The sequence below is a fragment of the Sturnira hondurensis genome, unplaced genomic scaffold (assembly GCF_014824575.4).
Source record: "Sturnira hondurensis isolate 20B ecotype Veracruz unplaced genomic scaffold, ASM1482457v3 Scaffold0006413, whole genome shotgun sequence".
Classification (NCBI taxonomy): domain Eukaryota; kingdom Metazoa; phylum Chordata; class Mammalia; order Chiroptera; family Phyllostomidae; genus Sturnira; species Sturnira hondurensis.
This window is the reverse complement of record NW_028079044.1, coordinates 17,412,027-17,438,152: the sequence shown is the minus strand read 5'-3', so window position 1 is coordinate 17,438,152 and position 26,126 is coordinate 17,412,027. Positions and strand designations below refer to the sequence as shown.

General features: G+C 56.4%; 1 protein-coding gene across 4 annotated transcripts in view; it reads right to left on the bottom strand.

The window, feature by feature from the left end:
• Nucleotides 1–2,307: 2,307 nt before the first annotated feature.
• SFXN5 (sideroflexin 5) overlaps nucleotides 2,308–26,126 on the bottom strand; it is a 101,432-nt gene continuing 77,613 nt past the window's right edge. For 2 of the 4 annotated variants that reach the window (XM_037048094.1, XM_037048095.1), the window contains exons 13-14: nucleotides 20,410–20,527; nucleotides 2,308–5,409 (exon numbers count right to left, since the gene is read on the bottom strand). In XM_037048094.1, the coding sequence (XP_036903989.1) occupies nucleotides 5,332–5,409; nucleotides 20,410–20,527 (196 nt within the window). In that variant the 3' untranslated portion in view covers nucleotides 2,308–5,331. Of the gene's footprint in view, nucleotides 5,410–20,409; nucleotides 20,528–25,848; nucleotides 26,075–26,126 lie in introns of those variants that run through there. The other 2 variants (XM_037048097.1, XM_037048096.1) reach the window with 2 other exon arrangements.

Below are 26,126 nucleotides of genomic sequence, written 5' to 3'. Positions count from 1 at the left end.
GTCCTTCTCTGTTCCTTAGCACCAGGAAATGGCACCACTCTCTATGTCCTCAGCTGCCCAAGCCAGGGACTTGGGGCCATCTTTGACTCCTTTCTGTCACCTTCCCCACAGTCAATCCCCAAGAGCCGAGCAGTCCCAATATCTTCACTCCGCTCCATGCCCACCCCACCGCCTGGTCCAGGCCCCGTGTTCCTCACCCTGACTGCTCAGCGGCCTCCTTCCTGGTCTGCTCAGAGTCTTGCTAGAGTCCACGCTACACTCTCCTCTGTAAGCAGACGACCCTCTTCCCAGGGAAAGCCTCTGATGGCTCCCAGCTGCCTGTGGCCCTGCAGCAGCTGGCCAACTTTCACCTCCAGTGTCTTGCCCGTTCTCTTAACAACTGAGCTTCTGGCAGCTCAACTCCAGAGGAAGTGAGGACCCTGCCGTCTCGTTCCTCCTTCTGCCAGGCTTACCAGTGAAGAGAAGAACCAGCTCAAGTGGGTGGGTGGGACAGCCTCCTTCCCCCACTTTCTCGCTGGATTTGCATGGGGTCTTCCAGGGGGGTATCAGCCTGTTTGCCCTTTTGATCACCTTCTCTTTCCTCTTTTTGTTCCCTCCTTCTCTCCGTCCCCCCACATGGCCCAGGGAACTGGGGTTGGCAGGGGTGGGGCCTGGAGGCCTAGACTCTTGCTCAGTCTGCGGGGGGGGGGGGGGGGAGGGGGGGGGGGGGNGGGGGGGGGGGGCGGGTGTCCTTGTGGGGGAGGAGCTAGACTCTGATCTCAGACAAGGCTGCCAGCAGCTGCGTCACCTGCGCGTGGGTAATGGAGGAGGAACGCTCCCTGGCCACTGCCCTGGGAGACACCTGGTACTGCAGGGAAGCACGGGCATTCAGGGGGTTAGGCCCTGTGGGGCGTGGCCGATAGGTTCCTGTTTTGGGGGCTCATGAGTGAAGCCGGTATGGGTGAGATGGCAGGAGCAGCAGCAGCTTTAGGAGGCTGGGGAAGCTGCATTCTGAAACTGAGGCTGGGCTCCCCAGAGCCTTGAGAAGAGGTCACTCACCACCACCCTCATCCCCTCGGCTTTCTGACTCTCCTTCTAACAGTGGCTTGAGTGGGAGGAGGGAGGCCCTGGGGGCCAGCAGTGGAAGCCACATTCCTGGAGTGTTAATGATCTCTGAGCTGGGCAGGAGCTGAGACCCCAGACCAGCTAAAAACAACAAACAACTCCCAGGAGGGATTCATGTACGTCCTGAGTAAGGATTTCCGCCCACCCGGATGGGGCTGTGGCTAGTGGGGCTCTTAGCAAAGAAATTCCCTGGAGACCAGAAGCCCCCTGACCCGGAAGTATCGCTCAGGGAACAGACCCTTCCCCCACCCCTTTCCCTCCTCCACCTCCTAGTGAGGCCCAGCACTTCTGACACTGGGGAGGGTGAGAGAAGAGTCTGGGTGAGCTCCTCACCTGGTCTCTCCAATCTCCTTACACCAGTCCAGCGAGGGATGCTGTTCCTGACATTTACAGCTAAGGACACCAAGGCTCTGCCAGAGAATACGCTCCGCAAATGTCCGACGGACCCAGCGACGGGTGGATAAAGGGAGTGACTGTCCAGAAGTCACAGGATTATGCTGGGGCCAAGCTGGGGCTGGAACTTGGGCTGGGCTGACCCCAACCACAGACCCCACCCCACTGCATGGTCACCCTGCCCTGGGAGGCATCTGCTTCTCTCTACACGAGCGGAAGATGCTTAAAGGCCCCAGAGAAGAGGCCGGGGCTCACTCTTTCAGGAACTCTGTGGCTGCCTTAAAAGGAGGAGCCAGAGCTATCATGAGGCAGCAGAGCCTGGCCTGAGGGTCTGCAGGGCTTCAGGAAGGGGCAGAGTCCCAGGGCTGGTGCTGGGCATCTCTCCACTGGGCACAAACCTTTCCTTCTCATGTAGCCACTCTTGGCCCCCAGGCAGGCCAGAATGGTCACCCCCAGCACCTTTCTTCTAGTCCCCTTGATACAAACAGTGAGAATCTACCAAAATCCCTTCCCTACTCCAGCTCCTTGCACTGGGGCCCCTAGTAAGCGCTCAGCAACCATTCTGTTAAAGGAGTTCCTTCTGCAGAGTTTCAACTCATCCCTGTTTTCCAGTTTCCTGCCCTCACAGTCCTTTCCTCTCCCCTTCCCTCTGGGACCCCTCCCAGGTGGGGCCTGACTCCCCCCACATCCCCACCGCCTGGTCTGGGTCTGCACCTTCCTCAGGTTCCTTCAGCTGGAGGCCCTTGGTCTGTTCCCACTGTTTCCCTGCCCCCACCTCACCCACCCATAATTCACAAGGCCAAGCCCCGATGCTTTAAATCCATCATTTATTGCCCACAGTTCATTAGTATTACACAAGTCACAGAGATGGAGGAACTTTCTGAGAAGGTTAAGAAGACACTGAAAGCAACCTGGGTATGACCGAGGCATGTGCGCTGCTGCCCCACTCGCCGCAGCCCAGGGCTGGAAAGCCTCCATCCTCTGGCCCTTCTCCCTTCGGGATCCCACTCTCCGGCAGGCTCAGGCTCAGCACAGGACGCAACCCCCCTACGCCCCACAACAGGACGTGGAAAGGGGTCTGTTGGCCATTTTCACTCAGCAGCCATCTTGACATCTTGGGCTCTTGGTCCCTGCACCCACAGACTGTTCTCTGGAAATGGGAGAAGGGCTGCCCTGAGCCTTCGGGAATGTTTGACGTGACCAGAGGAGGGCTGGACAGACACACTAGAGCGGAGAAACAGCTACAGGTGTGCCCTGAGTTCCGGCACCACTGGGCCAGCCCTGCCCTGCCTCGGCCTCCGCCCCAGCCATGGACCAGTCTTCCCACAGGACTCCCTTTCTTCTGGCCTCCGCAGAGCAGGGGATGGAGGCTGGCCAAAAGCTTCCCCTCCTGGTGTTTTCCACAGCCAGGCCAGGGCCCGGCAGCATGGCTCGCTCACTGGATCTGTCACCATCGTGATCTCTGTCACTCGTGAGCTATAAGCATCCTTTGCCATCACCACTCCTGCCAGGAGAAGCCCCCCGAAATCACCAGAAATTGCATTTGGGAGAATGAGTGGAAACTATTTGGGAACGAAGTAAGCAGGTTATGAGAGGCAGCGGCCACAGGGCTGGGGTGGCCCTGGAGTGGGGCTGTGCCAGGGCAGCCAGCACAGAGCAGGGGTTGGAGAGACCCCATCTCCGCCAGGCCTCTGGAGGGGGTGTGGGCCCAGCGGGGTGGGCAGTTTTGGTCCCAAGGTAAAGAGCCCGAGAATAAGACCTGATGAGAGGCGGGGCAGGGCAGGCCTGAAGTGCGCTTTGCAGAAGAGCCCCCGTCCCCGGCACACTCATGTCACAGCAGGAACACCTCCAACACACCTGCCTCCCCAGCATTGTGGCACCCCTTCCCTCTGCTGTTTTGTCTTCCATGCTTGTCTCTGCCCTCTCCCCTTCCCGACGGGCACTGACTGGGTGGGCTGCTCCTCGGGACAGTGGGGGCACTCAGGGCAGCACCCTGCAGAGCTAGCTGGGAGGCACCAAGGCCTGGTTGGGAGGTGAGAGCGGCTGGGGCTCCTGGTGGGGTGTAGGGTGCCAATGCCTCACCAACTCACCACAACTTCCACCACCTTAAGGCGGCCCTAAGGCAGAGCTACCTGAGGCCACACCCTAGCTGCCCTGCAGCAGACTTTTCCTACATATACATGTTCCCTTCCAGCTGCGTCTCGCCCCGGGTAGAGTCACCAGGGTAGGGGTGGCCCTGTGGCTGCATGTCCAGGGCTCATTCTAGTAGGGGTCATGTGAGGGGTATGTTGAGACCCTTGCTTCCTACCCTGTTCTCCCCCACCTCAGGCCCTGGGTCCTCTGCAGAGCTGTCCTCTTTCCTGGCTTGCACCGGAAGGAGGCCGGCAGCCAGAGGCAAGGGGCCTCAGAGGCGGTGTAGGATGAGAGGTGCCCCACTCAAGCCCAGGCATCCACACTACCTCCGCCTTCAGAACTGTAATGTGTTTGGCAAAGGTCAAGTGCTCCCAGGATACGGGGTCACATACAGAAGAGCAAAGTCCAGGTTCCGAAGCCACCTGCTGGCCATGGCCCAAGGGGCCTGTCCCTTTCCCAGTCCAGTGTCCTTGTTGGGATGTGCCTGAGATGACTGGCATCTGAGCAGGACAGGCAAAGATGAGCTCTAGCTGCAAGAGCAGGTAGGAACACCTCGATCCAGTCCTCTGGTTCCAGACTGGGAGTGGAGGCTCAGAGAAGGGAGTGGGCTTATCCAAGGTCAACACCAGCCAGAGCCAGCGCCTGCTGTTCCAGGGTTGGTGCTTCTTCTTCCAGAAGGTACTTAGTGAGCGATCTGGCCTTTGTTCTCTGAGACATCAGACTCTCCTGCTCAGGAAGCTGCGGGACGGAGCGGGCAGCCTCAGTGGCTGGAGAGGCTTCCCAGATGGCAGTCAGCCTAGCTCCAGCCCCACGCTCGGCCAAACACAGGGCTTGCAGCCTGGTGCGGGGAAGGAGGATCTTCCTGCAAAGGCCAGACTGCATGCCCATGGTTCCTGCCAAACGTCATTCTTTCTTGGGGCTTCCTGCCTGGAGCCAGGGCCATCGCCGGGGCCTCAAGTACATCAGGGCTCCGCAAAGAGTGACGCCAGCCCAAGTGTGTCACTGGGCTCCGTGCAGAGGGATTGGCTCTGCAGGTGTGGCACGGAGCTTGAAGGCCAGCCACACTCAGAGCCAGCTGCCTGTGGAATCTTCCAGAGGCCTCCAGTGCCCCTTGATTTCCTAAGCCACCTCCTGAGGACCTTGGCCATGGCTGGTTCATCTTTCGAGGCGTAGACAGACAGCCTTCCCTTTCTTCCCCAGCCTTGCCCAACCCAGGGAGACACTGGGCTTGGCCACAGTGACATCTGAAATCTACTAGCCCGGCCACCAAACCAGCAGTGCGAAGGGCTCTTACTCCCACCACCAGACCACGTGCTAGCAGCACCTGGGCAGCTGCGACCAAGGCTTGATTCTGATAAAAAAATTTAAAAAAAAAGTATAAAAGGATCCTAATTCTACCGTGTGGGCACTCTACAATTTTTCAGCTTCACACATATTGTGCTAAGTAGAGTTTCGATGACCCCACGTAAGGCCCAGAAATGCACTTGATTATTTTCATAGGAAATGTGTCAGAATTCCTCTCCCTTATGTTAACATGTGAATAGATTAGTCTCCCTGCCACTGTAGATGGAGACCCTCCCGGGTGGCCCAGGACTGCTGGGGTCAGTTGCCCACCCCCCACAGGTGCTGCTCACGAGAGTCCTTCCCCGCCCCAGCTCGCTCAGCCAGACAGCGCCGCATCCCAGGCTGGCCGGCCGCCACTCACAGCCCCTTGTTGTACACCACTGTCCGGCTGCTGGTGGCCCGGGCAATCTCAGGCTCTAACTGGGATGTTTCGATCTGAGGAGAGAGTGAGAACAGAGGGAGGAAAGGGGAGGGGGTGAGAGGGAGGCTGGGAGGAGCCCACGGTTCTCCCGCGCCGCCCGCCCCGGCACCCCAGCCAGGACCCACTTGTGCCACCCAATGAGTCCTCATTGTTTCCTCTGCCCTTCTGCCAAGGGGCTTGCCATGCCCCTTCCACCCAGGCCCTGCCTCTTCCTGACAGGGTGTCCACGCAGGTGAACATCCTTTACCCCGGCCTCTGAGCTCTACATTTCTCTTGTCTCCCATGACCTTCTTCCCTGTGCTGCACTGTGCCCTCCCAGGGCCATGTCCTGGACCTGGTCACCAACCAGGGCGGCTCTGCCCAGACTCTTAAATCCAAACCCCACTCTCCCGGGCCCCACAGTCCTCTGTCATTCCAGCGCCCCACTCACTCTCCCTGTTTTCAGACCACCAAGACCTCAGGCCCTGACTCCCTAAAGCTCGGTTTCACATTCTCGCCCTCCAACTTGGCCGTGAGGGGCCATCACTTCAGCCACTCCCTGGTCCCAGGGTTGTTCCAGCCTGGACTAGCAGAACTTTGGAGGACACCAATCATGTAGCCACCTTGTCTCTGCCTGAACCTCCACCTAACGGAGACCATTCAACATTCACTGTCCGTGACTTGGCTGAACCCTCACAGTGGCCAGCAACCACCCTGCCCTGGGCCACACTGCCGGTCACCTGCCCTCAGCTCCCCGCCCGTCCTGAGCAGATGAGCCTTCCTACCGCCTCATGGAAGAACAGAAGGCAACAGAAGGGACCTGTCAGTGTTCTGCCATCAAACCCACGGCCCACTAGTGTCCACATTCTGCCCCATACCTGCCCTCCTGCTACCCCCATGGCAACGGCAACTACCCCTCCCCTCAGAAGTGCTGTGAGCCCCTTCGCAGAAGGGCAGATGCCCCCTGACTTCCATGCCCCTCCAAGAGTCCACTCCTGAATCATCCTCTCTTTCCCATCTTTTCAGTTTGCTGACTCCTGCCCGCCAGCATTTCAACACAGATAAGAACCTCCTAAGAACCCCCCCTCGCCCCGGGGCCACACTGTAAGGACCACCTGGTGTCTCTCCTCAACAACCAAGTTTCTTTAAGGTGTTGTCTCCAGCAGCAGCTGCTCCGCCGCCTCACCTCCCACTGACTTTTCAACCCACAGGAAATCTGGCTTCTATTCCCCCCACATGCCACAAAACCTTTTTCTCCAAGGTCACTGCTAGCCCCCCTTTTTGTGATATCCACTAGATACTTCTCAGGGTCCCTGGTTCGACCTCTTCCCTGTACACAGTCCCTGGGTTACCCTGAACTTCCCTGTGGCTCCCGGATTTGAGGGGTTTCCCCTGAGTCTCAGCGCACCACTAACTGCTGACTAACCCTTTCTGCAGCTCTTTTTTAGGCACTTTAATCCGACCCATCTAATATGGAACTGAGTCACCCCTGACCCCCACCCACTGCCCACGCCACTGCCCAATGCCACCCTGGCCACAGACCTGGAGGCGAAGTGAAAGGTGCCACAGCCCAGCCCTGCCTGCAAAGGACTCGGTCATACCCAGGTGGGCATGTCAGAGGCCAGACAGGAGGGACGTCGACGTGGACTAGAGTTGGTGGGCAAAGCAGAGCTTCTAAAGAAGGGGGACCCTTGCCCTGTAGTCCCTAGGACCCTAGGACCCAGGCTCCGGCCGGTTGAGAGGGCCAAGCAGACAGGAGCCAGGCTCAAGGCCGGGGCCTGTTCCCCACCCCCTCTCCTCAAACCACCTCCTCCATCCCCACCCCTGCCGGCCTCTGAGTCCCCTCCACTCCACCCGCGCCCCTCGTCCCCATGCTGCCACTGACACAATGCACAGCGCCCACGCTTAAAAATCTAAATGCTTTTGAAAATGTTTAACCTAGTTAGACAAATTAGCAAAAATTTGTGCAAAACAATTTAGGTATTTAAAATATTCAATGTTTTTAAAAAACTGGAAAACTGTTCTTAGCTTTCAGCTGCAAAAACCAACAAAATATAACATCCCAGCAATCTTGCCATGAGGTGTAACATAACCCTTCGGGAAAGCTGTTAAACAGCTACTGAGGCATCCTGGGAAATAGCACTTCATTTATTCAAATGCACATATGTCAGGCTTTTGCACCATATGTCATTCCAAGCTATTTACAGTAATAATTAAATCTTAATCAACGTTTAACCTCTGTAAAATGTTTGAAGAATCCTAATCACCCTTCAGACTGTACTAATGAAGGAGAAATATATAAACATAAAAGGAAAATGATGCATAGATACCACGCTGGAAAGAACAGTAATTGCAAAATTGTATTTCTTTTAAATATAATCAGTAAATGATGTAAAGTAAGCCAAGGAGTATTTTAAGTTAAGACATCTTGGATGTCAGAGGTGTGAGCAGCTAATTTTGTTCTGCTACCCATAACAGATGTAGCATATTTTATTTTAGTGCCATTATTAGCAACTTCCCATGCCGGCTTTCACTGAAGCACTGAGGCCCACACGAAAATCGGGAGGCTGCTGCTCACCACCACGGTGCAGGACCACGGGCCAGGGCCACGGCCCACTAGGCTTGCCCCCCGGAAGGGCTAGCCCAGGTGACCCCGCCACCCCCCGCCATGCAGACTGTCACAGACCCAGGACCCCCAGGCTCCATGCTGTGCTGAGGGCAGCAGGTAGGAGGGAGGCCTGGGGAGATGCAGGCAGGGAAGCTTCTGGGGGAGGTGACTGAGGCACCCAGGAGCAGGGGCTTGGGGACAACAGCTGGCATTGAAGGCTTTTTCTCTCATTTCCATGCCATCAGTTTTCAAGCCCACAGATGTTTATGACTGCCAACTCCATACACCAAGGCTGGGAACACAGAGATGGAGAAGCTCAGCCCATGCCCTTGAGAAGCTCCCAGTCTAGGGGAGGAGTCAGATATGAAAGCAGATGGACCCCAGGGAGACAAAGTGCCATGGAAACTGGGGAGGGGGTGGAGTTGCCATGTACTGACGAGAGAGCAAGGAAGGAAGGCTTCTCCGAGGAGGCGGGCCCGGAAGAACAGGGAGGATTTTAGTGTGAGGGCAAGAAAAGCTTGCTGGGTGAAGGCAGAACGATTGGCTGGCCCACACGGCCTGGTTGGTGTGGGCAATGTTGGCCATGTGGGGTGTGTGACAAGAAACGGAGGTGGGGCAGGCACAGGCAGGCCCTCGCAGGCCATGCGGAGGTGTCAGGGCAGAACCATGGAAGAATTCTGGGCAGGGGTGGGCTCCCCTCTAGAAGGGTCTCTCTGCTGGTGGTGTGCGTGGAGGATGGACTAGAGGAGTCGGGGGGCAGGGGGCAGCTGTGGGAATCAGAGGGGTGCCAGGTCCAGTCTGATGGTGCTGCCTCTGGGGATCCTCTCTGAAGATGAAATCCATAGGAGGTGATGACCAATCCACGTGGGGTAAGAAGGAGGTGTCGAAGATGACTGTGCGTTGGATGCTTCCTAATTCTAGCTCAGGAGCAGGGGTGGCTGATGACGCCATTCTCAGAGGCAGGGAATATGGGAGGGGGACGAGTCAGTGGGGTGGGGGGAGGGTGATAGGCTTGGGTTTGGCCACGTTGAGTCCACCAGGTGGAAAGGACTGAGAAGCACTCAGGTCCCAGGCTCTGGGGCTCTGGGCCTCTGGGCAGGGGTCTGGGCAGGAGAACAAGCCTGGGGTGTGCGAGCACAGCCAGAGCCCTGGAGTGCAGGAGCTTGCCCGGGAGAGCAGATGGAAGGGGAGGGTGCCAGGCCTGGGGAATAGGCACATTTGAGGGGTGGGTGTAGGGAACAAGCCTATGATGGAGGCCTTGGCGGATCAGCCCAAGGAGCGGAAGGAATGGCAGGGGGTGCCACAGACCCTGGGCAGCATGGACACTGGGCAAACAGAGTTTTCTAGGTGGACCCAGTGAGGGCTGAGAGGCTTTGGTCTCGGCACAGGGACGTGGTGACCTCTGGAGTCCAGATTTCCTAACCTTCGCTCAGTGCTGACCCCAATCCCAGCCTCTCACTTCCGTCCTGGGCCAACTCAACCGGCCATTGGTGAAGACCCCTCCTGCTCTCTGGCTGGGCTGGAGGTTGGATCTGTGGCTCACTGTCTTGAGGTCTCATGGGTGTCAGGACCCTAGGGTTCCTCACCACTGGGCTAGCAAGGGAGGCTGTGGCAGGGACGCCTGGGCTGGACCCCACCTTGAAGGCTACCTGCATACGGTACAGGTCTATGTCCTCCATGGAAATCACATCCAGGGCCCTGCTCCAGCCCTAACCCACTTCGGGGTGTCCAAAACAGGGCAAAGGGTTGTGGTGTTCTCTTGGGGTCCCCCTGCTGTTTGGGGACTGATTGGTAAGAAGCAGAAGCTGGCTGTATGTGCCACGTCGGAAGCAAAAATCATCTCTGGGAAGAAGATGACAAGGGGAAACGGAGCTGGGCAAGAAGTGGCCACAGGGAGAAGGGCTGACCTAGCCCCACTTGAGGGCAGGCAGCAGCCTGGGGACCCCTCTGTCTGTCTGGTGGGCTCCTCCCCAGGCACCTGATGGCCAGTCAGCAGGGTCCCCTGAGGGAAGGGGCTGTCTGGGATGGGAAGCAGGAGCCCCGGAAGGTGGAGGATATGTGCACCAGTGAGAAAGCTGATTACCAGGCAGCACTGGCGGATGGTACACCCCCAGCCTCAGAACTAGGGGAGGCATAAGACGTGGGCCTGCTGGGGACATGCCCCCCTCACATGACATAAGCCGCGTTACCTGCTAGTGTTCCATGGCTCCGAGACAGAACCTGCAGCCTCACTCTGGATGGTCCCTCCCCCCACCATCAGGCCCTAACCCCATCCTCCAGACCCAACCAGGCCCTGCTGCTCCCTGTATCAGCTACTTGCAGGCTTCTGGTTGCATCTAAGGTCAGGGGCCACAAACACGAAGCCCTAAGTCCAGGATCCCCCCACCTCCCTTGAGTACCCCAAGGTCTAGCTGGCCCCAGCATTCCCCAGAGCAGCCTGACGGCCTTCGTTTGTGGCAGGGGAAGGGTTAACTCTGAGCTATTTGCCTCTGTCCCCTGGCTCATCTTGGGTGGGGGGCCAAAGTCAGGAATGCATTTGGGGCCACCTCTCTGTCTCTGCAGCCCCCAAGCACACACACCTGCAGCCAGAGGCCAGCAGATAGTTTACATATTTGAACCTGGAGCTAAGGTGCCGTAGACATAAACAGGAAACTGGATCCCCGGCCTGTGCCCCATTCTCAGGGGCTTTTACCTACTACAAAGAACTTCCTCCTCCTCGCCTTTTTTCTGGTGGCTTTTCTGCCTCCTTTTCAAAGGCAAGGGGCTGGGGGCTGGGGTGTTCAGCGTGACCCTGTGACACTGCTCAAAGCCACCCCCTGCTCCTGGCCAAGGGTTTGGGCCTCTGAGGGTCCACAGGTGGTGACGACATTGACATGGGGTTCAACACCCAGGCTGGCACCTGGCTGACCCTGTGCACCTGAGGCCTCTGCCAGGCCTGGAACCAGCTTGCCCCTGAGGAGCCACATCCCACCCTTCCTCACCAGAGCTGGGCAGGCCTCAGGTCCTGCTCAGACACTCACAACCAGGCCCCACCTTTAGGAACGCTATCCCGAGTGGTGGGCAGGGGTATTAGACTAGGGCTCAGAAGCAGCTGAGGCCTAAGCCTGGACCCCTAGGGCAGCCCTCTGGGGCTGGTTCTGGGCTCTCATTGCCTTCTCAATGAATGTCAGACTTCTTGGCTGGACACTCAAGGCCTTCGGGAACCTTTTCCAGGTTCCTCACCCACTGGCTGCTTTCTATATCCAGTACATTGTATGTTTAGGCTTTAAGGCCTGAGTCCAGCTATATCCTAATCTTCTAAGGCTGCCTCCTCCAGGAAGCCTCCCCTGATCTCCTCAGACCAAATCCACGCTGCCACTTCTGGTGCCCCTGACACTTATTTCCATCCCCATCGCATCCCCATCTGTGAATACAGTGGTCCCCCACCTCGCCCCACTATGAACTACTCCAGAGAGCTCAGTATCCGTGTGCCTTGTGCACTACAGCCCCTCAATCAAAGTTGAACTACATTGAACCAAGCTCCCCAAGTGCAGGAACCCTGTCTCATACCTTCCCTCCTCCACTGTGGAAGCTCAGACCCCCTCCCCATTTTGGAGCTTTGCACTGTTCCTCAGTGCCCTCTGGTGGACCAATTTCAAAATCATTCTCTGTCCTCCATCTTCTCAACCTGGGGGCCTCAGTTTGCGCATATGTTCAGTGGGAAGATTTCTTACCCCTGGGGTTGGGATGAGGATAAATCAAGAAACAGATGAAAGAGCCCTTTGGAGGCTTATGTGACGCTACGTAAGGAAGGCAGGACCCTGGTTATTTACCCCGGTGCCCAGGCCCAGTCTTACTCACTGGCATCTTCTCACAGCTCACAAGTGTGAGCCCTTACTGTGTGCCAGGCATGTTTTAAACACTTCACACACAGCAATGCCTTTAATCCTCTCAACAGAAGCTTTGCACAACTAAGCCTCCTCCTTTCCCATCCTGAAATCATCTAAGTGTTTTAGAAGGTCCTAGAAAGAACCAGGGAAAGATAGACTGAGAGGCGGCCCCACTGACGCCTGTCACTAGGGCATGTGTGTGCATGTTCGAGCATGTGCTTGTGTGTGGGCCTGTATGCGTGTGCAGGTGTGGGGTGCGGGGAACAGGCACCATGACAGGTGGCGTTGGCGTTCCTGGTCTCCAAGCATCCTCGCCATTCCCATCCATCCCCCTGGGGGGTCCTATGGGCAAACTCCAAGAAAGCAGCGGGCGGGGAGGCAGCAGATTTCTGATGGCAAAAATAGCCCACTTTGGAGTTCAGTAGGGACTGATTAAACCAGTAAATGAGAAAAACCCCAAACAAACATCTCCAAGCAAAGTAGGAGATGGATTTGAGATTGCCAGGGAGGAGGCCCCTGTTCTGGGAGACGGTGAACACCTGTGGACTCAGGGAAAACACAGTGTTCCCTAGGCCCTGCCTCTGGCCTCACATCAGCCCCGAAAAGCAGGAGAAGCAGGATGCAATGAAGTCAAGGTGAGCCCAGCTGATCCACGCTCCGTGTTAGGTGTTGAGAAAGAGTGTCAGTTCCCACCCTATGCACCGAGGGAGGGAGATAGGGACTGGTGTCCAGAGGAGGGAGATGGCACATGGGAAATAGTCCCAGAGCCTACAGTGTGAGGTGAGACACATACTGGTGGAGCTCATCAGGGAGGACTTCCTAGAGGCGGGGTCATTTCTAGAACAGCTTGAATGAAGACCTGAGCTCTTTCCCACCTCTTCCAATTCTTGAGTGGGACTTCAAATGCTTTCTCAGAGAAAGAGAGGCAAGTGGGACAGGACATTTGCTTCTGGTGGGTCACAGCTCCCAGCTAATGTGGTTCATCAGAAGCACCCTTTTCCTCAGGACTGGTGGAGAGATGGTGGAGGTTCTGGTACCCACTGAGGGTACCCACATTCTTTTCCTGTGCAGGGAGGCTGTGCCTCTTTGTTTCTTAACTCTGAAAGCTGGAGGCAGAGAAGGGAGGGGGAGGGGGAGGGAGTGAAAAGGGGTGGTTGAGGGGTACCTCATGTACAGCATGGGCCTGGCCTCTAGGAGCCACCTTCAGGGCGCAGGGCAGGATGTGAATGGTTGGGAGGACAGGACGAGGGCCTTAGCCTCCTCAGAACATGTTTCTAGTGCCCTGGACCCTCAAGGGCTGAGGTGAGGCGGGGCTACGCTGAGAGGGAGGGCTGGGGGTTAACAGGGCTGCCACGGAGACTCAGAGCAGGAAGCCCTGGGGGCTCTGATGATGTCTTTTCTTCCAGTCAAGGTGTTTGGCAGAAGCTGGAGGGGCAAAGGAAGAGGGGGGAGGGGCCCCTGCTGAGATGTCAGGGAAGGCCAAAGGGTAAGAGCCACCAAAGCCAGCAAACCCACAAGCACAGGGGGAACAGGCCCAACAGGATACAGTCCCAGCTGCTCGTGCCCCCACCCCAGCCCCTGTTGCTGCTGGGAGGCCTGAAGAAGCCTACTGAGCGATGCCCGATGTTCCGGAGGAAGGCTAGGCACTGACCACTCACAAACCAGCACCACTCTGGCCTGGCCCCAGGAGGTGGCTCTCAGAGAGCACACTTGTGCCGCAGACAAGACACCTGAGGGCCAGCATCTGACTTGGGGTCACACAGTCCGCAGTCAGCAATCCCGACTCTGGAACCAGGGCCTGGATTTCTGGTTTCACTTCTACAATTGTAATGGGCACAGCCAGGAAGAAACTGAGCCCCAGCACCTTATCTTATGGCTGGGGAAACTGAAGCCATTGAGGTGAAGACCAAAGTCATATGGATAGTTAAGGCTAAGGGATACCAGCCCTTGGTGCACAGGCCTGGGGGACACCGGCCCACCCCAACCTTACCTGGGGACAGGGCAGTGCCACCAGCGGCCCCCACTCCCCTGAGCCTCACTCATCCACAGAAGAGCCCCACCTTTTCCTGTGGACACATTTCAACCTCACCAAATCAGCTAATTATTGACAGTTGGTGAAGAGGAGATTTCACTTTTTCCTCCTGTTAAACTGCTCCTAATTAGTTCCCTGTCACCAGGCTGGCTCGGCCGCCCGCCGCTTGCCGTTCACGCGGTAAGCCCGCTGCACAGTGCCTCATTAACCTTTTGCTCCTCTCCTGCCGCCTGCCAACAAGATGAAGACAAAAACAGATTGTAGAACAATGGCTGCGGCTTGTATGTGCAGCCCTGTTCCCGAGCCCCCAAGCTCCCAGGGGAAGAGTGGCGTAAAAGAGAGGGTAATGGGGTTGGGGAGGAGCCCAAGAGGAACAGAGGAAGGGAGAAAGAGGCCCAAAGACAGACAGAAACAGAAATAAGCAGGGATATGGGGAGGGGTCTTGGCCAAGGTACTGCTTTTTGCTCTGGAGAGACATGAGGTTCATTAAACGGTATTAGATGCGCTCCCAGGTGGGGAACACTGCCCACCAGAGTTGGAGAGACATTCACATCCTCTGGTTCAGCCTTTCTGGCAGCCAAGCCCATGGGCCCAGAGACTGGACCCTGGACATGTCCCTTGAAGATCCCAAGTCACCAGTGTGTGTATAAGTGTATCAAGCTATTCTAGAAATGATCCCTCCTCCAGGAAGTCCTCCCTGATGAGCCCACCAGGGTCTGTTTCACTTCACACATGTAGACTTTGGTGCTGTGTGCTTCCTGTGTCCCATTTCCCTCCCTGAATACATAAGCGTGCCCCTAGGCCTGAGAACTGGCATTCTTTATCAAATGACCACATTTGCCTAGACCCAGAAGCCCAATTCCCACTGAGGGCAAGACCAGAAAGGCCATCACAAATCCAGGCCTGGCATGTCACAGAGGCCTCCACAACCTGCCTAACCTGACATTCTTCTTTACTGGGATGCTGTCCACCCCACCAGAACAGAGGCTCCCTGGACTGGGGGCTCCGGCGAGGCCCCCCTGACCCCAGCTACAGGAAGAAGGGGAGAGCACTCAGGGTCTGTGATGTGGGGAACAGACGCTGGGTGCCATGGGCCCATCCATGCCTGGGCACTGCCTGGCTGAGCCGACCTTGGCCAACACCCATGGCCTTAATCTGCAGGGCACAGGACCCACCAGGACAGACCCCACACCCCCTGCATGGTGACATGACTGGGGCCCGGAAGGAGCCCTGTGCCCCCACCCTTGCGCTCCAATTCCTGTGGAGGTTCTCTGCACCACCGCTGGCCGCAGACAACCCCACAGGTCTGGGTTAGAGAAGAAAGGCACTGCCACCTACTCAGGAAGGGCCGGTGAAGGGCAGGAGGGGAGTCATCTGGGGCTCAGACTTGGGCCTTCTCATTTCATAGTGAGGTGGGGGTGGACAGGGGAGGCTTACGGAATCCTTCTGTGGGTACAGAGCCCGTTCCATCATTTCCAACTTTGGACTTTGGGCAAGGAACTTAACCTTGATATGCCTCAGTTTCTTCCTTTGTAAACAAGGAATAATATCGGTACCCATCTCACAGGACTATCATGTTCTAGGCCCGTATCTCCCCATCACAGCCAACCAGACCCTCTACTTACGGGACCCAGGGACCCCATCACTGCCCTCTCCAAGCTCCCAACCCCCAACCCACATAACACCCAGTGAATAAAATTATTTCTCCTGTTCTCCAATGGTTTCCCATCCCTGAGTCAACTGCTCTAAACAAAGAGAAACCTGGATACCATTTTGCCACCCACACGGCCTTGTCTAGCTACATCACCCAGTTCCAAGTCTCTCAACTTCTTCTGGCTCCTTCAGCAGCAGCTCCTTGCAGAGAGCCCCCGCTTTCTTGAAGTGCCCTTGTCCTCAGCATCCATGAAGTCACTCCACTAGGATTCTCTCTCTGTCCCTGGATGCTCTTGACACCTTTTCTCCCCCTCCACAGTGACTTCGCCCCTTCCTCGACTTCAGTTCCCTCCAGGCACCTGAGGCTCTCTGACTCCAGCCAAAATCTCTCCCCAAAGCCTGAGATGCTCAGGTCTGTCTTGAGCATCTGGGACTTGAAGGGTACCAGGAAGATTTGGTATAAGGCACGCCGCGGAGTTTTCCAGCACGCTGCCTGCCTTAGTAGATGCCTAGTAAATGGTAGCTATTATTATTATTTGCCATTTTAACTTTAAAATGAGCACCACATCAATAGGCAGAAATACGGATTTGAAAAGACCAGACAAAACTCTCACCCCGGGATTGAAGGTCTTTCCTCAGTCTCTGAGGTGAGTGGATTGAAAAACTTATGCCAAACACCAAGGCCAGCCAGGCTAGGAACGAGCTCTTAAGTGCAATTTCTAAGTTCTCTAATTAATTAATTAGTGTTTCAGCGATTACTCCTGTTGACAACCTTGGTGGCTCTTGGCAAGGTCGGGTCAGCTCAAGCAAGTCCAGACGTATTGTGGCAAATGCCACTTGCTTCCAGGACGTAAGACATGATCCCCATACGGCAGAAGCAGCATCTCGTTAGAGAATTAATTGGGAGGATGAATCAGGGGAAACAAGGTCCTCTCAGCCAAATGGCCGTGGCCTTGGTGCTATCAAAACATCCCATAATGCCCAGGCCCACCTGCATCCTTTGGGGTTGATGCAGGTGAGGAGGGGGCTCTGAAATCACTCCCCACCTGCCTTTCCCAGGGGACAGCCTAATTATGCAAAGACTATCTTCTCCCCAATCTAAAGAAAGAAGCCTGGCTTGCAATGAGAAGGACTTTGGTTAGACACCAGGAGAACTACGCCTGTCTGAGGCAGGACCGGGGAAGAGAGGAGCCTGTACTTGGTTGGACGCAGAACCTTTGTGAGGCCCGGGCTGCTCACTTAGACCACTTCCTGCCATCTCTCCATCGTCTGACCCGGAGGACAGCCACCAAAGACCCACAGCACTCCTCGACGCTGACCCACCGCAGGGCACACCAGCTCCACGTCTCTCCATTCCCCGCACCCTAGTAGGTCAGGTGGTTGAGTGAGGAAAGACAATCCCACAGAACAAGCAGGTGTGGCATTTCCTGGGAGCTCTGGGCTGGGAGTGGCCTCTGGGATTTCCTCCCATATCGGTGCCTGGCTTCTGACTTCGAGCTGGTCCCTTGGATGCTCTGGGCCTCCATTTCCCCTGCAGAGCCAGCAGGACAGTAAACTGGATGGCCTTTAAAGTCCTTCCTTTCAACAGGGATGGTCTAGGGTTCTGTACTTGGGGTTCCTCGGCCATGGGTCCCTCACCTACGCAGACAGGTAGAGCCAGCCATGAGAGCTGCTCAAAGATTCTTAACACAGTGGTGCCTCCAAGCACACGGGGCACTCAGCCCTCATCTAGAATCGCAGCCTCAGTGAGCCTGTACAGAGATGCAGTGGCTTTGGGGGGCGCCAGGTCTAGCCCTTCCAGGAGGCAAATGCCAGGACCACAGAGAAGTGCCCTCCCTCCCATCTTCAGAGCTTCCAGAAAACCTGGATCCCCGGGCTCCATTTGAAGGCCCTGATCATCAAATAATAGTTGTGTAGCTTTTGTGGGGTGTGGGAAAGAGGGAAGGAGGGGTGTTCCTGGCTTCATGACAAGGCTGGGCCCTGTGGGCACATGAGGGCACTGCTGGCGCAGGTCACACACCAGCCTTCCCACCGCAGTGCGGCTTGGCCCCCAAGACAGGAGCCCCATCCCATCATAGCTCCCTCTTAAAATTCAGGGGCTCAGTGAAGAGAAGCAACTCTAGTCCTCACCCCCTAGTACTGCAAGGCCTAGAGCCTGGGTCACCAACTGCTATTGTAAGACCCTGGGTCTCCAGTCCTCACAGCCAAGGTCCAACACCGCAGACCCTGTATTTTTCACCTTCCTCAACTTCCCTCTGGGAACCGGTACCCCTCCCACCATTTCTGGAGGGTAGAGCAGGGTCAGGCTGCAATTACAAATTCAGAAGGGCCCACCTCCAGCCACAGCCTTTATCTGCCCATGAGGTCCGTGAGTCCAAATACCAAGTGCACACTCTGACCCCTGGGTCTGCCTCTCCATCACAACTTGCTTTCCCATCAGCTTGCTTGCCCATCTTCACCTCCACCAGCTGAGATTCCAGGGTCCACTGCTTCTCCTGATCTGTTGCAGACCTCCCAAAGGCCCTACCAGGGAGGACGAAACTCTCTGAGCCCCATGGCCCTGTCTGGAGCTGGCCCCCAGCACCTCTGGGCGGACAGGCCCTGCACACAGCCACCGGCCTGTGCCCTTCCTCTGCTTTCCCATCTGCTGACCCTGCACAGCCCGTCAGGCTCTCTGACTTCCTTGGACAGCTGTCTCTCTCCCACTCACTCCTCTGAACGTCTAGAACCTTCTCCGCAGCCCTCAAATCTCTCACCTTCCCTCTCCCCCACCCTCTAGCTTAGTCATGAGAATACAGACCAGAAGCTACCAGAACCACTTCCTTCAACTCTCCACCAAGCTCCATTCCCAACTGCACCTGCCTCCCCCTTCTGAAGCGGGGAGGGCTTTCTCTCTGCCCAAGGGGGGTCCCTGGAACCCTGCCCCTGCTCCGTGGACTCTGCTGCCCCACCTCCTAGTCCCTGTCCTCCACTCCTGTCTTGGTGCCTTCCTCTCCCATCACACAAGTGCCACTTCCTCCCGTTTAAAAAGGGGGGAAATATCTACGAGTCTGTTTCAGTTTTGTTAGTTTATTTTGTTCATTAGAGTTCACATGTAAGTGAAATTGTATGGCAGTTGTCTTTCTCTGACTCGCTTATTTTACTGAGCATAACACTCTCAGGTCCATCCATGCTGTAATGCAAAAGGTAAGAGTTCCTTTTTTTACAGCTGAGTAGTATTCAATTGTGTAAATGTACCACAGCTTTTTCTTCCTCTCATCTACCGATGGGCACTTGGGCTGCTTCCAAATCTTGGCTGTTGTAAATAACGCTGTGAGGAACATAAGGGCGCTCATGGACACAGACGGCGGTGTGGTGATTAGCAGAGGGAAAGGGGAGTGTGGGGGCAGAAGGGGGTGTGGGGGCGATACATGGCGATGAGAGGAGACTTCACTTGAGGTGGTGCACACACAATACGATACACAGACGTAGTATAGAACTGTACACCTGAAACTCATACAAACTCATACAAACTCCTATTATCCAGTATCACCCCAATAAATTCAATTAAAAAGTTAAAAAATAATAATGGGAAAACAAAAGCCTCTCCCGACCCTCACCTGGCTCCAGCTGCAGGTCTGCTTCTCCTCTTCCCCTCGGCATCAGTGTTGCACCCTCCCACCCTGTTCCGTGCCCACCAGCTGGGCCTGCCCTGGGGACAGGGTTTGCCTTCACTGCCTGAGACACCAGCAGACCCTCTCCAACCTCAGGGAGCTTCGCCTCTCAGGAGCATCTGACTCTGTGATCGGCTCGCCACCCCCGAACCCACCTGGCTCTGTCCTTATCTCCCTAGTCACTCGTCCTTAGACACTGCCTGCTCCCTGGGACCTGTGTTCTCCCCAGGCTTGCTGGCTGACCCCACCCACTGCCCCTGATCCCGTTACTGATTTTTACGGTGGTGGCCCTGCTTCTGTCTCCCAGACCCAGAGCCAACTCCCCACAGGCTCTTCAAACCCCACACATCCATCCAACTCACCACACGGTCCTCCCTCAGACCGGCCCCTCCTCGTGCCTCCATCCCACCACATAGAACCTACATCTGCCTCGTCGTTAAAACCCAGAAAGCCGGGCACACATCCTGCAGCCCCCTTTCCCTCCCGCCACATGCAGTACATCCATTCTCGTGACGCTTCCTCCTAACTCTGCCCGAAAGGACCCACTTCTCTTGACGCTCACTGCCAACAGCCTGGTCCAAGCCGCCATCGTCTCTCGCTGGACGCCCGCCACAGCCTCCTGATGGCTGCTTCTCCTCCAGAGCTCCAACCCAGCCTCACAATGCAGTCATGGGGACCGTTCAAAACCAGGAATCGACGGTCCTGCTTTGCACAGCCCTTCTGATGACAATGACCTCTCTGCTTTGGCTCCTAAGTTCCCAGCGTCAGCTGAGCTCAGGCCCCCGTTTCCTGACCCACCTCACCCCCTCCCCCACTCTCTGCTGAGATGCAGACCCTCCTCAGCTCTGGGAGATGCTGTGTGCTGCCTCACTTCAGTACCTTCACCCCAGGTGACCTCAGCCTATGTGTCCCTTCACCCACCATGCACCTGACCAACTCCAGCTTATCCTCCAGGCCCCAGGAAATGCCACTTCCCCCTAGGCTCACCTCCCACATTCAGCTGAGCTGGTCCCATCCTAATACTTCCCATCCGCCATGTTCTATTGCTCCATTGTTGTGTTCACTGCCTCACCCTCAGCTCTGAGAGGTCAGGCTCATTCATGGTTCTAACCCCAGTGCCTCACCCAGTGCTCAGGAGTCAGCACTGAATAAGTATATGCTAATTAACAACCTAAGGGCATCCTCCCTGTCCTGCCCTTTTAGCCCCTCCCCTCACTGACCTCTGACATCTGTGGGAAGAGGCTGATGGCCAGAGGCAGGGCCAGGCCGAAGGCTGCCAGGCACACGAGACTTTGCACAGGGAGGAGCAGCCGGGGGCGCGCCTGCAGGAGAGCCGTCCTGTGGGTGAGAAAAGGAGGTAGCCCCGTGAGCCCCGGAGACAGCATGAGCAGGCCACTGGTCACCACACTGGGTCCCAGGACAGCATGGCTCTGGGCCAGTGCCAGCCCACAGCTCAACAGCTGTGGTGGAATTCTGTCTTTGGGTCTTCTCCAAGTGGCACCCTGTCCTACAGGCCCTGCCCTGAAGGACACTGCTGGTTGAACTCTCAGCCATAAATCGTAACGAGCACTTGTGGGGGCCCCTCCCATACCCCTCTGTGTGTCCAGCCCTGTGCATAAAAGGCCACGTATTGGGGGGATGATAGAGGAGGCTGTCGGTCCCTGCTCCTGGGGATGCACAGGACAGTAGGTTCACCTTTGAAGGGAGCACATGATGAAACAGCAAACTAGCCGCAGTATGTGCCAAGTCCAAGGGAGGAAACAAACCACACAGGTGCATACATGTACACACATGTGCATGTACATACATGCATACCCCCCACACAGACATGTGGACACACACATGCACGCACAGCCAGGAGGGGATAGCCCTCTTCTGTGTGTGGAAACAGAACATCCCCCACTGACTACTTCATCGACTTCAATCCTAGAGCCACACGCAGCGGCAGGGACTTGCCCAAGGCCAGGGCTGAGTCCGTGGGTGGCCAGCAGGGCTGCTGCCTGGACTCCCGACCCCCTGTGAATGCCGTCACCCTGTGCTGCTCCTGGCTCCGGCCTTCAGGACCCTTTGCCACCTCTAGCATCAGCATGTCACAGCAGGCACACACTCTCTGTGACAAGTTTCAGAGACAGGATTCCTGGGCAGGAGAGGGGTACTGAAAGCTCCCTCCAGGCCCTGGGTGCCCACGTGCCTTCACTGCATTTCTGGTCAAAGCCATAAGCTTTTGTACAGTCTAGTAGGCCCTTTAGCGAAGACCACCGAGCACTGGACTTGGGGAAGTCTAGGGTGGGCTGCACCAGTGAGATGGATGACTGGACAACTTGCCAGGGGATGCTGGGCAAGCACTAAATCTGACCTCCGACTCTGTGTCAGCTTCCACGGGACTGTGGCTGGCTTCTGGTACAACTTGGGGCGAGCTGGGGCTCTTCCCTGGGCCCCATTGGAGCAGGGCTACCCGTGGCTGCAGGCAGGTGAGAGGCCTTCCCGGGGCAGGGCTTCAGTGCAGGGTGCGGCGGCAGGCAAACCCCACACTATCCTTGCGTCCTGGGACAAGAATTCCAGGGGCACCTAGCCTTGAGCATGTGGCCAATAGGGAGCAGCAGTTCCCAAGCTCAGTGTTTAGGCAGCTGATTAAAAATGCAGACTCCCAAGGGCCCCTTCCTCAAGAGATCCTGATTCGGTGAGGACAGCCCCTGGGAACCCACCTGCACTTCAAACAGCCCTTCATGAGTCTAAAATCATACTTCTGAGAAACCTTGGCCCAGGTGTTCCTGCTAAGGCACCAATATGCTCCAATTACTTGTAAAATCTATGCAAGTAAAAGGCCTTGACATAGTAAGTGCCCAGTAATTGTGCACCATTACTGCCCTTATAACGTGCAGAAAGAGGGAGGACCCTGGTGGCTGGGCTGTCCTCCAGCCCTTCCCACGGGCCCAGACCCCAACGTCTGTCCAGCTGTTGAATTAAGCCTGAACTGAGTTGTTGGAGAGGGAGAGGTCCATGACAAGAGCTGCAGAACAAGGGTGCCCGACAAGCTCAAGCCCCTCCGACATCCCCTTGGGGGATGGGACCTTGGTCCAGCAGCCCCATCCTCTTCCTCTCCTCCAGGCAAGCTTCACGCTAGCCATGGACTCAGCCCAAGGCCTCCTGGGCCTCCGTGGGAGTCATGGAGGGTCCAGGAAAAAGGCTGAGATGGACCCTGAGACCTTTATAGCGAGGACCAACTTCTGCAGCAGGACAAAGAGACGGGAAACAGGGCTCACCCTTGAGACTTGCACACAAGGCCGGAGCCCCAGCCCTCAGGGGGCTTTGGAAGGCGGCAGCCCTCCTGTCCCAGTGGCAGTGAGCAGGACCTCGGTCCCTGAGGGGGATTAGAGCAGGGGGAAGGAGACAGGAAGGTGAAGTCTCTGGAAGCATAGCCCCAAGGGCAAGCAAGGTGACAGGGAGAAAGTGGCTAGCAGGTGAGGGGCAGGCCATGAACTCAGTTTTGGGGACTCCTGGCACCCGACACCAGACAGACCCCTTCCATGTGGGGCTGTAACCTTGGCTCGTCTCTCAGGGTGGTTGGTGGAAGTCCCCACTGGGAAGGGGGTCCAGGAAGTCCCAGGACTGTGCTTCTGATTCAGGGAGGAGGCAGGCCCGAGACTGCAGGCAAACAGGGGCCTTCCAGTCCCAGCCTAGATGGGTAGGAGAGCCAACACAGCAGGACAGGGGGAGGGGAGGAGAAGGAGATGGCAGAGAGGGATTGGAAAGGCAGCTGGGAGAGTTAAAATATGCAGATGGAGAGATGTGCAAATGACTGGGAGAAAGGAAAGACCCGGATCCCAAGGAATGAGGGAGGCAGGAGTGGTCTCCAGAACCACCATGGAGGGTGTGGTCTGAACCCTGAGCCAGCTGAAACCCAGGCTGAGGGTGGGGAGGAGGGTGAGCTCCAGGGCCTGGGGGAGAGAGCCGCTGCACTAGCCTCTGAGTTGGGGAGATTATGAGGCTGGGGGCTGATCTCTGAGCCTGGGGCCTGAAACCAGCTTCCTCCTCAGCACAGCGAATCAGTGCAGGGTGAGAGGATGTGTGTTGGGGCTCAGAGGGAGGCTGGGGGCCCAGGCTCCTCTGCTTTTGACTTCAGACACTTATCCTTTCAGTCTCAAAGACACCTGAAGCATGCCGGGGCCCACCACTCTTATCCCACAGGAAACCCAGGGTCATCATCTCGGAGGGTCCTCACAGAGGTAAACTGAGGCCAGGGGTGCAGCAAGCTGGTCCCAGCCCCACACACAACAGCTTGTCTCCCCACCGCTGTGCATTCCCTCAGCACTTGGAGCAGTTTGAGTTTGCGCTCCATTAATTTGCAAGTAAGCTGCTTTGTAAGTGTTCTTTTGTCTTTTTCCCTGGCTGTCCTGACTCTCTCTCACCCAACCCGGGCTCCGGAGGGTGGGGCTGCTTCCCCCACCAGGCTCCTCAGCAGAGGCCCCGCCATTGGCAGCCCCGAGTGGAAAGGCTATGGGGTGCTCAGTGGAGCCCTTGCGAGGACCCAAGTTCCTGCTGGATGCAAAGCGGGAGGGAACAACATGGAGAAGCAGGCAGAATCATCCCTCTCCGTGTGGGAAACTGAGGCTGAGGGAGTCCCCTGGACTAGCCTAGCCCAAAAGTGGTGGAGCAAGAACCGGATTTCGTTTTCCTCCCAGGGGTCTCAGCTAGTGCTGCTACACTGGACCACCCACAGCCCAGCCTTGCTGCTCCCCCCCCTATATCTGTGAATAAGTAAGTCTCTGAGGGCACATACTGGGTCTTTTTCATTTTGATGTCCCAGGCTGGACTCTTTCTCCTTCCCAGGGACCCTCAAGAGGCTGCAGGGAAGGACCAAGCAAGTACAAAGCCAACGAGTCTCTACATGCCCAAGGGCCTTCTTTGGACTTGAGCTGAGCCAGACTCGTGACCAGACTCTGGGCAGATCCCAGGCTAGGGTGTTCAGAAGTAGAACCATCCCACCCCACCTCCATGCCTCTCCAAGCTGAGTTTAAAAAACGGGAACTCCACTTTCTGCAAACTCCACTCAGATGCCAACCGGGAAGGCATCACAGATCATGTTTGTTCCCCGCAAACTCCAGGCTCCGGATCCAGCAGCCTAGGAGACAGAAGCCCTACCTTCCTCACCTGTCTTGTGGTGTTCTTTGTGTGTACTTGCAGTGGCTTTTATTTGGGGACAGCCTCAAATCACGAGGCAGCTACGCATTCAAGCATCTGGAGCACAAAAGCAATTGCTCTCCCAGGGTCTGTTTAGTTTCGCAACTTCCGTATGAGACTAACTTTCTTATATCCCAGTGTTCATGACACCATGCCCCCGCTCAGGTAACCCTGCACCTCCTGCCTCTTTTAAGCTGAGGGAGGGATCATCCTCCCTGCTGGACAGAGGGCCCTCATCAGCCAGCCCCAGTGAGCACGCTCGGCTTCTGTCTGACTGGACTCCTTGATGTCTACACAATGGTGCACACATGCCCCAAAATGCCCCCATTCTGCCAAAATCCCATCTCGCTCTCATAGTCACCAGCAGCCCCTCTCCCCTGGGCCAGCCAGCCTTGCTGCGGGCCCATAATGCTCCCTCCCCTCAAGGTCACCTTGGTCCTGTGCACACTCTGCCTCGCCCCACCTGCAGCTGACCTGTGCACATCACGCCCATCTCCCTTATCATAATACAGGCTTCCTGAGGACAGGCCCCCAGCTCCACCCTTCCCTAGTCTCATGCAGGGCAGGACCCAAAGGCACGCTGATTGGGTGAGACGATCTGAAGACCCAAGGGGCAGCCAGCATGGGAGGACGAGTGCAGCTTTGCAGCCATACTCCTGGGCCACTCCCGGCTCTGCCCTCACCTAGCATATGACTGTAAGCAGATGATAAAGCCACTGCCTTTCTTTCCTCACCTGTAAAATCAGATACCATGTTTACCTCACTGCACTGTTGGGAGGTAACATTTCATCCATTCATTCAACAGTTAGTAAGCATTACTACATGCTAGGAACTGTGCTAAACGCTTTGCAGGGAAGTAAGTAAAAGGAATGTACTGGCCTCCGTGGAGATGACTTACATTATGGTGGAGCAGACAGACAATAAACAACTAGATAAAGAATCTCAGATATCGCTAAGTACTGTGAATAAAACGAAGGCAGTGAGGCGAGAGGGGTGTCTGCGACATCCATGGGGTGGTCAGGGAGGGCCTCTTTGAGGTGGAAGTTGGGCAGAGGCCAGGCTGAGGTGTAGTCAAGTGCTTGATTAATATTAGCTGTTATCATAATTCGTATTGTGGGGATAAGGTCTCCAAACTGAGGAGAACACCCTGCTCCAGAACCCCAGATGGAGTGCCCCCAACTCTGTTCTGATCCTCGATGCTCCCAAGCCCAAACGTGGCCTGAGGGAGGGACCCCCTCCCAGGCCGGGTCCCCAGGATGGAGCCAGCAATCACCTCCACATTTCAACCTGCACCTTCAGGCTTCTCTTCCTCTTTGCCCCACCCGGACCCTCCCACTCCCTCCCTCCAGGATCGCCCTAATGCAGGGATCGCCCTAATGCAGGGCCCGCCCAGCCCAGGTGAAGTGGCCTGGTCCTCCTCCCCCCCTGCGAAGCTTCTCCTTCTAGCAGCACTTTGGTCTTCGCACGCTCTTTGGTTTTATTACTGTGTCCCCTTATTTCTTCACCGCCATGACAAGTATGTGTTCTTAGAACGCTCTCTAAGGGAAGTAGGGAGGTTGGTGCTCTTCGTGGCTTGCAAATGGAGAAACTGAGGCTCCGCAAGGCGGTGACTTGCCTCATGGCAGGTGCCTGAAAGGGGTGGTGCTGGCTGCAAACTCAGTCTTCCTACCACAGACCTGGACTCTCTCCACGACTGGTCTCACACTGCACACCAACAGAGCATGCACGCACACACACACTTGCACGCACACACAAG